Raw genomic sequence first — 16,113 nt, 5'->3', positions numbered from 1 at the left:
GACAAGGTGAGTTCCTACTCCATGGTAATCTACGCGAGGCAACAGTAGACTAGCGAGATACCAACAACTCGATATTGGAATATCGATACTAATGACCAGATTTGTTTACACACTGGCCATCCCCATCCTTATACAGGCAGTTTTAACGGCTTCCTCGCACAACATTGGCGTCAGTCCTACCTGATCACGATCCTGTGGGGGAAACTCGAACAAGGTACTGAGTACCTGTACCTACAACCGGGAAAATCAAATCACAGTTCGCAGAATGGAGATCCTCCCGTCGACGCCAACGTCGTGCCCGTGGACCAAGGTATGGACGCCGGTATCAGACGATGGATTACTAGGTTGGGTTTCGACACTAGAGGAGGCTAAACGAGTACGATCACTCTTCGAAGTCGCCAAAGAGATACGGTTTATAGGGGAGAAGAAAAGAGGGAATTTTGGTAGCTTCACGAAACCTGCTGATGTCGGGAAAAATGTCACTTGCACTGCGATTGTCACGCCCACTCCGGGTCGCACCCCTCCACAAACTTCAAAGACTTCAACCGAGACGCCATCGCTGAACCCTTCTTCCTCCTCCTCCTCCTCCTCCTCTTCCTCTTCATGTCCCCCTGCTGCACCTGACAATGCCAATGGTACAGCAAACACTGTATTATTCAACCAATCCACCACTGTTGCTGGCACAATGAAAAATGGTGAGAATAAGAAGAGATCCTATGGTTTCCAAAGGATCCCTATAGGTTATGATTTTCATATAATGTTACTGATTTTGTATAGGTAAAACTTATACTAAAAGATTGCAATGAATGTTGATATGTAAATGCACCATAGAATAGTGATGTAACTGTTAAAATGTACCGGTATCATATTTTTGGGTAAACTTGGCCCCTTTACGACGCCATTCAAGGGGCCAAGTTGACCTTTAGGCAGAGTTTACCCACCAATCTGATACAGTGTTACTTGATATCAATTTTTACCAAAAAAGTACACTACTAACTTTGTTGGAAATTATTTCTTTTTTTCTAGTTGTATGGTTGAGGGGTCTAGATATCGCGCACGAAAATTTGAAATGCTCTTATAATAGAAGTTATTCCATAATCGTACCTGAATTTCTCAATGAATATCACGAAAATGCAGGAAAATCACCTCCCAAAATCTCCTGATGATACGATGACGGAGTAGTGCGCTGTCGCCGTTTATATGTCGGACTTTTTTTTATGCGTTCAATTTCTCGGGGTATGTAAAGATCGCGCAGCTGCCCTCTGTAGTTTCATGCGTGAAAGTGTCTGCCCCTCTGCGGCTGTAACGTGCTCCGGCTTTCGTAGAATGTTTTTTCACTTGATATTAAATTTGTCCCTGTTAAGCAACAGCAGTATTATTATTGTTATTATTATTATTATCATTATTACTATTATCACCACCACCATCATCGATCATCATAATCATCATCTTTTTTTTTTCTTTTTTTTTATGAAGCAATGTCATGCTGAAAGTACAGCTCGATTCTTTTTTTTTTTATGAATGCGCTGTCATGCTAAAAGGACAGCTCCATTTGATTTTAATGAAAGTAAGTAAGCAGTGTATGTTTTTTTTTTTTTTCGGTGCGTTGTATATTCTTTACGAATGCACTGTTTCTGCTGAAAGTACAGCTTGGTTTGATTTCATTATAATTGTGTTTTGTTGAATCGTGGATTCTATGATACATGTGATTTGATTTATCATGAAACTGTATTGAATATGGAATCAATAAAAGATTATGGAAAAAAAATCATCATCATTATCATTTTCATTATTATTATCACTTCCACCACATCATCATTTTATCATTCTTATTATCATTATTTTTATCATTGATATTTTCATAATCGTTAATGATTTTCATTTATAAAGTTTTCTTACAATATTTCTAATCACTTTAACCAATAATATACACGTAATATAAAATGGAAAAAAGTAAAATATGAACATATATTTTGTGTGTGTGTGTGTGTGTGTGTGTTTGTGTGTGTGCTTACCCATTCGTCACCCTCTCATTTTCGTCACCCATTTGTCACACTCTCATCTAATTTTTCTTCAGTATCATTATGACCCTCCCCTGTCACAAATATATCACAAGTTAGCGCAAGAAATCACAAGCAAATTCAAATTGAAATCACACTTCAACTTCGATACACTGAAATATTTATTCCTTTGTAATATTATAATCGTTGTGTTAAAATTTGACTTAAAACAACATTTATTAACAGTATTTCAGCGTAGCTGGCAGCATACATTGTTCTTGTGTATGATGACGTCACGTGGTAAACGATCGATCGAACAAATTACGAATTCTATCGACTACGAACGAGACAAGCGAGACGACACGTCTAGGCTACAACACCCTTAGAACAGATTTTAAGGTTAGGTAGGTAAATTACAAGGTAAAAAATTGGAAATTTAGTGGAAAATTTGTTGGAAATCAAAATTTCTTACCTGCTTCCTTCTCATGTTGGGCGGTAAGTCAGGTATGTTTATTCCATGGGCGTATCGGCAAATTTTGCGCTTAGTCCTACGCGTAATATCGCTTGGTATACGCAGTTACGCTATGCGCGATCATTAGGTCCCTGCGCGAGACCTAGTACCCTTACTATACCTACGGTACTCAGGCAACTCGTACATAATTCTAACTGTAGACCTCTACATTATAATAGTGAAGTCCTTGCAATTGGCAGTTTCTGTTAAAGATGAAGAAGTCGAATACATGTATATAAATGGTGGTCTAGGTCCTACATGATTAATGATTTTGGGACCAGAATACTCACACTTCAATGCAACGAAATTTCATTTAATGATATCTGTGCTCATTTTAACAGATGCATAGTAAGAAAAAAGAGAGGGCATTTACACTAGATACTAGTGGTCTAGACAAATATACCAGCTGACAAGTTTAGCCTTTACTAATTTTGTCATTGTTTGTTTTAAACATTTTAAGCTTTCATCAGATTCAAAGACAAGAACGTTCCCGGAGATGGGGTTGCTTTCATGGTTATGTCAAAATTCGCCATGACCTGCATGTTTGGACGTGACAAAAGCCAAACCGCAGCCAAGAGGAAAGCAGCGGAGAAAGGCATACAAGTGGAGGTAGAAAGTATTTTAAGATTTTAAGTGTACTGAAATATGTTTTTCTCATAGGTCTACTGTGATCAAATATTGTATCTTGTACGAATGTATTGTTCATAACTGTGCATGTAGTAATATATAACTCCAGAGTAAACCACAGGGAAATGTAAAGAGACCACCCTCGATTTAAATTTCCGATGTCATGCTTTACATACAATGTACATTGCCATTATTCAAACATTTATTCAAGTTTCACAAGTGAATTATGTATCAGTTGTTTCAGTAAAGAGCTTTCCAATTGATTCAGAGTTAGCTAGATGCTTCTGTTACATTTTTCCTGCAATATTGCCCCAAATTTCAAAGTCAAATGCTGCATAAAGAGTTTTGCTCTGCTTTGATACCTTTCCTGCAAGGATGATCAACCAACCAAGAAAAGGAGGAAAGTACGGGAGTCCAAGAAAAAGGGATGTCGAGCCCGTATGATAATGAAGGAGGTCCTGAGGTTTCCAGAGTTTAAGGTAAATGCTTGAATTGATGATCACAAAGTAGTTCTTAGCGCTTAGAAACTTCAGTAATAAGCACTCTATAAATGATGTTTTTTATTATTATTATCATTCTTATTATTCAAAACATTCAAACATACAATACACAAACACACTCATATATATATTATACACACACACACACACACATATTTACATATATACAGTGGAAAATCGATATAAAGAGATCTGATATTACAAAATATCTGATATAAAGAGCAAATTGTCTTGGTCCCAATTATCTTGTTATACTGAGTTTCCACTATACATGTTGTGCTGCACACTCACATCTTAAATGCCTAGCCTTATTTATCCTCAGTCACATGCATTTTGTAAACGTACTTGAACATTTTCTATATTTTAATCTAAGGTGTTCATGTGTTTACTTTGCTTGTTTTGTTTTGCTCTACAATTGAAGATAGACAAATACACCAAACATAACTGCAACGCAATGAGCAGGGATCTTCGATACGCCCTGTCCGGCGGAGAGAAGGTGCAGTATGAAAGTAGAATCTACATCGCATTGCCAGCTGATGAGATGCATGGTGACTTACACAGTATTGGGCAGGTAGATAAACTGATCGAGTTCATCGGCAAACAGCAGTTTGTGTATTCTCTCCTTTGTGTAGAAGACATGTGAATGTGTGTGTGTGTGCGTGTGTGTGTGTGTGTGTGTATGTGTGTCTATCATATGATCAAGGCAAATGACAAAGGAGATAAGAGATTCATCAGTAATACCAAGTTTCCTCTATATACCATCTCCTAAGTTTCTCTCATCACTGTTCTCTTATTTCTCATCAATGACAGTGTTCTTCTCAAGTAACTTCTCCCATATATATCCAAGTCCTCATTGATAACCAACAACTGGCTGAGATATAATAAACCCCTGCTTCATCTTCTTTCCATACTGATAGATACAGCCATTACTTTGTCAGTCTATCTCTTTTCTCCAGTTGTTGCTGTCATATCCAACATAAACAGCAAAAAGTTACATCATATGTCAAAAAAAAATATATGATGATGATATCCAATACACTGCACTCCAAACTGCTCCTTATTAGTACATATATCTGATATATTCTAACATGTCTCTTGTGCTAAAAGGAGAACAATAAATCATATTAGACAGGGTATCATATACATGATTGTTCACTGGTTTGTGGATTCTTTCATCAGTTTTAAAGTGAATGACTGATCCTCCAATGATCCACCAAAATGAAAAGGGTGCACTGGCGCTCTTGCCTTCCAAGCGCAAAAATTGCGTCAGGTTGTCGAACTGTGCCTATTAACTCATTGAACTTGTGGTCTGTGTGTGTACCGTTCGTATGTACCGTACTCGTACGTACCTGCGTACGCAAAACACGTGTGGATCATACATCTGCAGGTTTCTGTGTGGACGTGATAGCGGCGCCTTCATTTGCAAAATGCCTCGATTTTCGGAATATTTCACACCAATGACGGTGAACATTTTATTCAGTATGGGGGCAGGAGTGCTACTAGGCTGGTTCATTAAAGGAAAAGTGGGAAGACAACAAATTTTGCGCGCTCAGGCGGCGACAAGATCATCGGGTGCTGCGGATGTGAGTTAATGTGTGGTCCCACGTACTACTTTTTATGTGTTCACTTGAGAAGGCAGCTATGAACGTGGTACGGTAGTCATGGTCAGCATTCAACATGTTCAAATCAAATCCGATGTTGATATTCACACAAAAGTTTGAAGTCCACAAAGAGTTGTTTTAAGATTGACAGTACACCGACTCAGATATTTTCCGATATTTTCAGATCTGACCTAGAAACCTAGTCGAGTTTGCTGTTTTCAAAGCTAAGTTGATGCACTTTTACAGATTGTTTGCAAGCAAATTACAGTTAAACTCGCCTAAGTCGACGTCGCATATGTCGAATAATCGCGTAAGTCGATGATTTTAAAAAGTCCCGTTTTTTCCCCATTGACTTACGTGTATTAATTCACTCACAAGTCAAATTTTGTAAGTCGAATACTCGCCTAAGTCGATGAAATTCCAAGAACACTTTCATGGAAAAACCATTGAATTCACTGTGCCTAAGTCGAATAAGATTTTATTGTGTAATAAATCACTGTCATTCATTATTCATAATTTATTACTCATCATTATTTTGTTTGTCAGATGAGTTTGATGTGAGAAAAAAATGATCTAAAATCAAAATTCAAAGCGATCGCATGGGATCGTTGAACTCTCTTCGTGTTTGGAGGTCCGCTGGTACAGCCCTGTCAGCTGTCGCGCTACGTACGTACAGCGTTCGTACAGTACACATGCGTTCATTTACATGTACAGTATTGAGCTTGCAGTGTAGTTTGGTATTTGCAGCGCTGTGCAGTCAATGGTATAATGGATGAAGCTGCTGAGTTTTCAAAGCGGAAAGTAGGGGGGAAGTTACGGGCACGGGTAAATCAAAATTGCACCTCTACACACATTTCAAGCCACGGTATGGTATACTAGAATCAATCACTGCTCAAATATCGTTCATATTCACTTCCCCAAGGTTTCACAAGGGTGTAAAGTAATCGGACCTGTGCCAATACTAATGCACTGTCCATGCAAAGTTAGCCGCGGCCCTGCCGGGCGACCCGTGCCGCGGCACATCGCTCCAGCTCTCGGCTCCAGAGTAGACAACATATACATTATACATACATGTATGTACGTGTGGTGAAACTGTAAGTCGATTTTTTTCGACTTACGCACAAGTCGAAAATCGCCTAAGTCGATGTGTTTTGCTCAGTCCCGAGAAGATCGACTTATGCGAGTTTAACTGTACATATCCAGTTCTGCAATGTATTAAATGTGTATTTTATGAGTTGTAAATTATTACTTTAGTGCATAGATAGTAGTGCTAAGTGCTAGTGCTACTCCAGTGCTGGACCATGCTCAGTAGACCAAGCTTGCTCAATAGACTAGACCTATGCATGCAACATTTTCCAACATTTGTCACATCATTCCTTCAAATTTATCACATCGGATCTTGTTTTTGATGACTGGTTGAAAAGTGTCAATTCCGCTGCAGTTCTTCTTCTTCTTCTTCTTCTTCTTCTTCTTCTTCTTCTTCTTCTTCTTCTTCTTCTTCTTCTTCTTCTTCTTCTTCTTCTTCTTCTTCTTCTTCTTCTTCTTCTTCTTCTTCTTCTTCTTCTTCTTCTTCTTCTTCTTCTTCTTCTTCTTCTTCTTCTTCTTCTTCTTCTTCTTCTTCTTCAGCTTCAGTAGTACTACTACACTAGTCAGTAGGGTCATGCCTATGTACTGTCCAACACCCTTCTGGCCCCTGTTAGTGCAGTGGTTAGGGTTACTGTATACGGCATATAGAACTCTATTTAGCAAGTCTAATTTTTTGCGAATCAGGACTTCTTGACAGTTTCACAAGTGGTTACAAATTTGCAATTGTGGAACACAGTGCTGAACAGAGAAATGTATGTGTGAATGTTACATTCATATCAGGAGCAGAATTCATATTTTTGCGTGGTTTTAGATTCGCAAATAGCACCCATCTCGAGTCACGAAAATAAAAACCTTGCAAAATATTTGGCATATGTACAGTAGCCTACAGGAGCCAATCAACCAGACATTTGCCCCAAGCCTCTTTCGCACCCCCACCCAACACCAAAAAAAAAAAAAAAAAAAAAAAAAAAAAAAAGGGAAAATCAAACAACAATCTACATGCATGTTATAACAGTACCGGTACATATGCTCTTTGATGTTTTCTTTGTGTCAAATTACTGTGTTATTTTTCTTTGTCTGCCTTGAATGAATTGTATACATTTAATACTCAGAAATCCTATCACAATACCTTTGAAAGCATTTGCCCCAAAGGCTTCTCAGCAAATTTTTTTCATTCATTGTTTTCTTTCAGGGTTCATCCAGTGTGATGTCCGAGAATGGAGAGTACAAGATGGTGCTCGTTGTCAGAAATGACCTCAAAATGGGCAAAGGAAAAGTCGCTGCACAGGTGAGAACAAAACAAAATGAACATCAAAACAATTGAATTTTAGTAATCTTAATTTTATTTGTGAATGTTAATTAGTTACACTTCAAAAGTCATGAATATCATGAATCAGATAAGTCCCATTTTGCAAAATACTATACTCACAGATATGGCATGCACATTGTATTCCAGAGGAAGAGACCATAGTGCTTTACAACATGCACTGTTTATCAATCTGTCTTGCAGTGTAGCCATGCCACCCTGGGCTGCTACAAGAAAGGTCTGCGTATCAAACCAGACTGGGTGAAGAATTGGGAGCTGGACGGTCAACCCAAGGTGGTGCTCAAAGTTCAGGATGAACAATCATTGTAAGTATCACAAAGTGATAATGATTTGAGGCACTATATGGCCATTCACAGTACAGGTAACTCCTTTATTGTTAACCCTGGTATTCCAGAAGGCACTGCCATTATTACTTCCTCCAAGGAGGCACCCTGTACAAGGTCTGCAGCAAATGAGTTTTACTTTATATGGGTGGAAATGAGCTTGGCAAAGGTCTGCGCTGTTTGAATGCTTTTCTTGTTATTACTACCACTTCCTTACCAGGTATCCAGTTTTTAAAATGAGGGATATAGTCAAAAGATGTAATCACTAGGCAGGATTGGGAATGGAAGCCAGGATCTTTTATATAAAATTTGCCTTATTCCCTATATACTCTTGTGCGGAGGGGCTGCTTTAGGATCTGTACATTATCCTTCTGCCCGCACTTAATCCATTGACATGAAGGGGAATTTACTTCTAGCTTGCAATATAGAGCAAAGTCTTCATACATTTGTCTCTCTCCTTTCTTCATCTCCTTGTGCACCTTTCTCTCTCCCCCCCCCCCCCCCTTCCATTCTGACATCCAGACTAGTGCTTTCAGGTCAGGCCACACGTAAAGGCATCCCAACCTCTGTCATCCAGGATGCGGGGAGGACACAGATTGCTCCAGGCACAAAGACGGTCATAGGGATCGGACCAGGTAGGAATCCTTTTCTGATCATTGTTGGATGATTAGTGTCCAACTACATCTGCTGATGAGACACCTTCGACATATCACAAAATATTCTGTTGAGTTATTCCTGTGGTGTCCTACCTCATTTGTACCACCGATAATGACAAAATGTTTTTCTCTCTAGTGGCATCTACCGTGGTGTATATGAAAATGTTTTCCCGTTTATATATTGTCCACATGTAAACTGATTCAAATCATGGTATCTGCATACCAGATCAGCAGGGGACACGGGTCCAACTAAATTAAACTCAAGGGCACATAATTTGGTTCTGCTATATTAAGCTGAAACTTCGATGAGAATCCTAAAGAAGGCAAATTATACCCCTTGTATAAGCTGAGAACATACTAAATATGAAAATTATAAGTTGTGACTTGGGAAGGTGGATAAAAGATGACTAAAGGTGAAAACAATCGTTCTGTGCACCCATCTTCAGTTTGTACCAGAAGGAAGTTAGTACTCGTGTTAGCCTAACGCAAGTGATGAAGGGCATTGCAATAATTTTTATTTTATTTATTTTTTTTTTGCGCTACATTTTTTGTGTTTATGATTGCTATGCATTAATGATTCTTGAAGAACTTTAGCAAAAGTTACAAACAGTACTTTGTGTTAGCTGACATGTCCGATGGTCTGGTAAGAAATCTCGTAGATTGCGAGACTTTAGGGTCAAACATGACTTCACAAACTTTCCAAACACATATCAATGTGTGAGGGGCAGGTTTATCTCAATATGAAATGTGAAGAAAAGAACTTAGGATAATACTGTAAATGCAGTATACATGCATTTGAATATGAAGTACGAGCAATATTGTGTTATTCCATGAATTTCCTATTGAAATGACTGCATATATTTTCTAACCAAAGCATGATTATTTCAAGGCAAAAATGGCTTCACAAGCATTCCACAGACATATCATGGCATGAAGGTCATATACATCTCAATATGAAATGTAAAGGAAATGACTAAATTAACACTGTCCTTGCAGTACAAATACATTTGAAATATAATGTGCATGGATAAGATACACAAAATAATAGCAAAATTAGAATTACCTGCATTATCAATAGTAAATAAGATTTCATGAATATATACTGAAGTTTGATATTAGTCTAAATCTTTACATCATATGATATAAACATACATATTCATATAGAAAAGACTTCCTACTGAAATAACAGCATTGAAAATGTTGAAGACAAAGATACCTGGGTAGTAATTGATAAAAGATCAAACACAATAGGCCTAATAATTTCATTGTTGGATTTATTTACTTACTTTTATTATCAACTTAGATCTAATGTAAGATGATGGGGTACAATTAATTGTTTTTCTCGCAAAGAATATCGTAGGCGAGGTGTACAACGTTGTGCTCACTACTGCTGAGCTTCGTCAGGTACAACGAGACACAGTGGTGTGTGCACGCAGGTTAAAGCGTGTATGTGGATGTGGTTGTTGCCACCCCATCTCTGGGGCCGGGTCGGGCAGTGTACCATCCTTAGTCCGCTATTTACCGCGTTCATGTTCATGGACCTAGTTGGCAGCACGCCGTCTCCCGGGGCGGTCGGGCAGTGCACCATGACCATCCTGCATCCGCTGGTTAGCATTCCGGGTCAGTGGCTCTCCTGTACACATCAAAGGTGTGAGACCACATCTGACTTGTGTCATAAACGTTGGTGAATACGAATGCAGCGCATCCATGACTCGGGCAACTCCACTGCCAACATCTCTGTTGATGTTGTCTACTGAGTCTATGTGGATGCCTTCTTCCACTCTCCCTGTGTACCAGTGTCGTGCTGTGTCTCTGCCCTTCGTGCCCACCCAGTCTTAGTGATGTTGGGCACTCCATGCATGTTTGGCTATAGCAGATGCCTCCATTTTGTGGTTTGTGATGTCTTGTCGGTGTTCTGCTAATTTTTCCCCAACCAGGTTCTCTACCCTTTCCTGGAGAATTACTTTCTCCCTCCCTAGCTCGTCATCATGCTCAATGAATGGAATATTTTGCAGCAGTATAAAGTCCTCTTCGACAGCTTTTGGCAGTTGAAATTTGGGAGCCTTTTCCGTGTTTATGACTTGCTGTCACAATGCTGAAGCAGCCTGGATAACTTCATTGTTGCTTAGCTCCTGCAGCTGACCAGCTGGGATCTCTAGTATTTCAGGGAGTGTTTCATCATCAAGAAGAACTGCTGCTGCCTTGAGAAAGAGAAAGGAGACAAAGTATTTTATCGTGCATGAATACAGAATACAAGTGACATATAAATTCGAATGTGAGGAAATAGACTATAAAAAGAAAGAAGAGAGCATTACAATAATCACAAATCATAAAACATATTTGATTTGCTTTTATTTTGTGCAAGCTATAATGATAATATAATTCATGAATAAGCATTCCAAACCTTAAAACAGTACTTCCTGTCTTATATTGTACCCATGTCCTCCTTCTGTAGAACCACGGTTGTTGGTCTCCCAACACCTCTATGGGTCCTCTGCTGTGAATAAAGTAAATAAAGTAAACTATCTTAAGTGTTTAATAATACAGTAAATTTGTGCGATTGTCCACTTATTTCATGCTTGCTTGGTATACACAAGTATCTACAACAACTTACTTTATTATGATCCAAGACATCACTGCTTAAATCTGCTCTGATCACAGCTGAAGAAAACCATTCATGACATCATATTATTCATGACGAAAAATACTTGCACCATTAATTTCAAGGCAAAATGTGGTTACACGGACATGGAATTTGTTATTCCGTGATTTTTTTCTTTCTAATGACTGCATATATTTTCTCATGAGAGCATAATCAATTCATATACTGAAATGCCTTCACAAACAGTCACAAATTTGGAAAGAGCGATGTGGAGCATTGCTACATTGTACGCTTTCTGTAGACTACACTGTGAAAAGTCACAGGTTCATTGTCCTCATCCATTTTCATGTCTGCCTGAGAATCGCCGGGACGTGGTTGGTAGTGTTGCTGGAGTTTGCTGCTCTCCCACTGTTGGCTGCACTCCTGGGCCGTCTCAGCCTAATGTTTGTAATAGATTATTCTGCCTGGGTGTTCTGTGTGGTCTCCAACTTACACCATAGTTGAAATGGGAGGAAAAGACTTACTCTCTTGTGTTAATGCATCATTTTTTTCTTTTTTATATTGGTCGTACAACTTCTGTATTCATTTACTTTTTGACTCTATAAATTTTTTGCTTCTTTATCTTGTGTCACAGGTCCAGCTGAACTTATAGATGAGGTCACTGGAGACTTGAAGCTGTATTAATTTGAACATTGAGGATACATTCATCATGGACGATTCCCATTATGGCATGCCACCGGGATGGTTCAGGACCAGAGAGGTGATGTGAAGAGTTTGGGAACATGACCAACCTGGTTTGGACTGGAGTATGATCAGCACACTGATGCAGCCGGGCCGTTTGAAACATCCTAGTGGGCGTGTCATCACCATGGCAATGGGTAGCCTTGGGCATCGTTGAAATGCCAAAACAGAAAACTTCTCTCCTCTGCCTCCTTAGTGACCTGAGTGGAGAGCTGCAGCTGCCACATGGTGTACCCCTGAAATAAAGAGGACCCTCAACAGAATGAAGTACTGGACAAGCCAAATATTTTTGTAAGCGTATCGTTTTCCGAGTAGAGGAACTTTCACGTCACTTTCACCAGTGGTTGAATTTGAAATTACGAACCACAGTGACAAAATGAGAAATGACTGTTATCCCTTTTCAAGAAAAAACTGAGCATTTTTCCACCTCAGAGATGACGTGCATTGCAATTGTGTGGTATGGGAAGCATTTTTTTTCCCCAAGATGTTGAATCAAGGACTGTTAGTTGACTCATGAAATAAAAAACAAAAAATAAATAAAACTGCAAAATATATGGCATATTCAATACCCTGGACCAGACAGGCTACTCTGCCTTTGGAAGTTATAAGACTGTTAGTACAGTGCACTCCCATTATGACAAAGTTCTAGGTACAACGCAGCCAAAATTCAGGTCCCCAAATTTTCATCTATGATACATCTTTATCTACTTTACACTTTGGCTGTAACAAAATGTCAATATAATGAAAGAAAATTGCCAGCCCCGAGGACTTTGTTACAGTGGGAGTTGCCTGTATTCCTTGCCTAAGAGAAAACACAGAAAATAGCAACGGTTCCTAATCTTCCTCTTTTGGAAATTATTTTTGTGCATTGAGAGGCATGTTGCACACAAGTATCTTCCTGATTTCTCCTTTATAGAATCTCCGTGATTTAATGGTTGAATGTTAGCAGCACCAACAATTCCTGGAGTGCTGTAAAGTCGTAAAACAGGTCACTTAACTTTGTTGTTGTTACTGTAATATGCGTACAAGATTGACTCATTCTGTTTTTCTGTTTCGGTACTGGGTACATCATAATGGTCTTACAACATGATTATGAATTGTTACTAGGCTAATTCATCATTTTGTGTATTTGATTATTCATTGTCAGTATCTTATGGGATTCCCTCCCCCCCCCCCCCCCCCCCAAAAAAAAAAATGATCTAAGGATGCAAAATGGACATCACAGATTTCTTCTACTTTAAGACTGCATTGATTGGTAGTAACCATTAACTATTACACACAGTCTGAGGCCTTGCCCGGGTTTAACTGCACTGTTGTGTGTAAGGGAAACCAGTGTGGCATATAATCATTGTTACATCATATCTGATAGTGCAATACAGGTGATGAAAGAACCTGCTGTCTTTGAATTTAATGATCAAAAGCTTTCAAAGAGCATTCCAAGGGGCTTCCTTTCTTGACTGGTTTCAGCACCAATCTATTACTTCATTATACTTCAAAATGTTATCCTTGGAATAAGTGTAGTAATTATCTGTGAGTGCACATGGTATTAAAGACGTTGCTTTTACAAACCAATCAATATTGGCCACAGAAATGCACTGTATGAGGAGAAAATGATGTTTAAAAATCTTACTCAACTGGTTTTGCAATGATTGAAAATGAAAATTTGAAATGACATCTACATATTGGAGCAAAATATGAAAATACATGTACCATGTAAAGATTTTGTCTTTCTCTGGAGCTTTGCTAGATACATTCTGGAATTGGATTGAACTTAATTCTTAGTTTGGTACAAAAGATGAATTAGTAAAACATCAATACAGAAATTCATTGACTGTGCATATCAGAACAAGTTTTGGCTTTTCTATGTAATTTGTAATGTGTCATTTTTAATATGCCAGAATATCCAGAATGGTTGCCTTATTTTTATTGCCTGTTCACAGATGTTACCCATATGTAAATGTGCTTTGTCGCTAAGAAACCAAAATTGGTCATCTGGCACAATTAATAAAGCTGCATGTTCTTGGGCCTCAATAAAAGAGCTCTCTTTTCTTGAATAGTGTGATAGAGTAACTGAACACCCATGTTCAACAAAGTATACTTGCTGCTGATAGTTTTCTTTTCCACTAAGCACTTTCTTCAGTGATGAAGTGTTATACAAAGAAAGGTAATTGGAGGGAGCAGGTTAATAATATGGTTTGTTACTGGGCAACAGGAAAGGAAACATCCTCAAATTATAATACATATGTACATTACAGGAACATTATTGTACTTTGACCATGCTTGCTTTTAGAATTTCATCCTCGTACAGTGATCAGGGTTCATCTGGTTGTCCATGCTACTTTGAAAGGAATTTGAAAATAGTATTTGGTAGGAATTCACTTAGCGTTTATGAGTTGCTGCCAGGTAGAGCAAGCTTCTGGCAAGCTGTGTGGTTGTGACGGCAATCTTTTGTGAACAAAACATGCACTGAATTTGAATACATTACAGATACAGTCAATTCTGACAGTATGTATTACACCAAGAGCAAGGCAGTGGCATGATTTACTTGTATACTTTATATACTAGTATCTTGTTGAATAAGTGGCGGATCCAGAGGGCGGCGCACCGAATGCGCGCCCCTCTTTATTTCTGGTTAAAACAAAAGAAATAAAAAGAAAAAAATGGGGGGGGGGTGGTTGCATAAGCCACCCTTTAATTTTGCAAAGGCACCTCCCCTTTACAGAATTCCTGGATCTGCCCCTGTAAATGATTGAACAGTGACATGATGATCATTAATCATTAATATTATGATAGTGATCACTGTGTGTAGCATCATGTTGTATGATCCCAAGCAAGGTCACTGTGGATATCTTGTAGCTTGCCACCAACAACTGTACTTTGCATGTAAGTAATAAACTTTAACAAATGTATTTTCTGTAGTTCCTTACCTGCCACCCCTCCCCTGTTTTGTTTGTTTGTTTGTATGTGTTTTTTTTTTTTTTTGGGGGGGGGGGTATCTGTTTTATTTGTAGGGCTTGACAGGCATGGGTCAAGTCATTTGTAACTGCTTTCTTACTGAGAAATCTTGATAATTTGGGATTTTTTAACATCTCAGGGTAAAAAAAAATCACTGGATGGCAGGATGACTGGAAAAAAGGGGTTCCATGGAAAGTGACTGAAAATACTTGTTCAGTTCAGCTACAGAATCACTCGAGTCATATTTTTAGGACAGTGTACAGTTCTGCCTTTTGTAATGTAACACCATATTGGAATAAATGTGAAAGGATAATGGAATAATCAGACGAGTTCCTCAGTTTTGTATTCATGAGTGCTTAGTGAACTTTACTACAGTAATAACCTTCCCTTGCTTCACTTCATTTATCTATCCATCCATCCATCCACCCATCTTTCTATCTGTCTAATCTTTCTATCTGTCATTGAATACATTCAAATCTCAAGCAGTTACTTCACACGACATCTTATGGCTGTCTGTAATAACATGTTGTCACATGAATTACAGGGATGGCTATGCTTTGCAAATGCATAATTATTGACTTATATTGATTCATATACCCTTATCACCACTTATGCCACTAAAAGAATATCTAAATATGTGCCTCATATTCATGATAATTTTTCAATTTTTCAAGACAAAATTTCAAGGAGAAAAAAAATCCTATTTCACTTAATTACAAGCAGTATTTCTATGTAACATTTTGAATGCAATTCTAGAAGAGTTAAGGAAATAATTCATTTAAACACCTGCATTTCTGCTGTTTCTGTTAATGGAATCTAAACTGAAATGCAGTGAAACTTCAATTCCTCTTCAAAGATGCTCACATTTGTGCATGTAGGTCTCCATTTCTTAACCTAATCAGGCCGGGCTTTTTTGGCTATGCTAAAACCGGAGAGGGGCGGATTCCGCCCTCCCTGAGATCTCGGTCATCAGAGGTGCAATCGCGACGAAATGTGTCATGCGTGACACCCATGTCAAAATCTACAAGACTGTGTCATAAGATTTTTTGGAACACTCAATTATTAATTTCAATTAATTAATTATGCAAATTAAGCAAAAGATCATATTTTAGCCTGATTACACGCATTGAGAGTCTACTTTTTGGTCTGTATATCTGTTTTGAGCATATTCAACAAAAACTTCC

The 16,113-nt window shown here is 38.4% G+C and overlaps 1 protein-coding gene across 2 annotated transcripts; it reads left to right on the top strand.

Annotated features, from left to right (window-relative positions):
• The first annotated feature begins 127 nt into the window (after positions 1 to 127).
• Positions 128 to 13,146, top strand: LOC140226955 (uncharacterized). Of its 2 annotated transcripts, none has more exons than XR_011901004.1 (8): positions 128 to 695; positions 2,972 to 3,120; positions 3,513 to 3,617; positions 4,060 to 4,209; positions 7,518 to 7,613; positions 7,841 to 7,957; positions 8,498 to 8,610; positions 11,868 to 11,893. XR_011901004.1 is itself a non-coding variant. In XM_072307389.1 (8 exons), exons 1-8 carry the CDS (start codon positions 266 to 268, stop codon positions 11,915 to 11,917), a joined length of 1,215 nt encoding a protein of 404 aa, XP_072163490.1. In that variant the 5' UTR covers positions 128 to 265; the 3' UTR covers positions 11,918 to 13,146. The 2 variants fall into 2 exon arrangements, 1 of the variants encoding a protein (XP_072163490.1); XM_072307389.1 differs by having other exon boundaries at positions 7,836 to 7,957; positions 11,868 to 13,146.
• The last annotated feature ends 2,967 nt before the right edge of the window (positions 13,147 to 16,113 follow it).

This window comes from Diadema setosum, chromosome 4, assembly GCF_964275005.1.
Source record: "Diadema setosum chromosome 4, eeDiaSeto1, whole genome shotgun sequence".
Taxonomy (NCBI): domain Eukaryota; kingdom Metazoa; phylum Echinodermata; class Echinoidea; order Diadematoida; family Diadematidae; genus Diadema; species Diadema setosum.
This window is presented reverse-complemented; position numbering and strand designations above follow the sequence as displayed.

What these genes read in the sequence shown, in the direction of transcription:
- LOC140226955 (XM_072307389.1), top strand. Translation starts at nt 266, where the DNA reads ATGGAGATCCTCCCGTCGACGCCAACGTCGTGCCCGTGGACCAAGGTA. An exon ending in AGAAAGGCATACAAGTGGAG is followed by an intron (nt 3,121 to 3,512) that starts GTAGAAAGTATT and finishes CTTTCCTGCAAG; the next exon opens with GATGATCAACCAACCAAGAA. An exon ending in GTTCAGGATGAACAATCATT is followed by an intron (nt 7,958 to 8,497) that starts GTAAGTATCACA and finishes TCTGACATCCAG; the next exon opens with ACTAGTGCTTTCAGGTCAGG.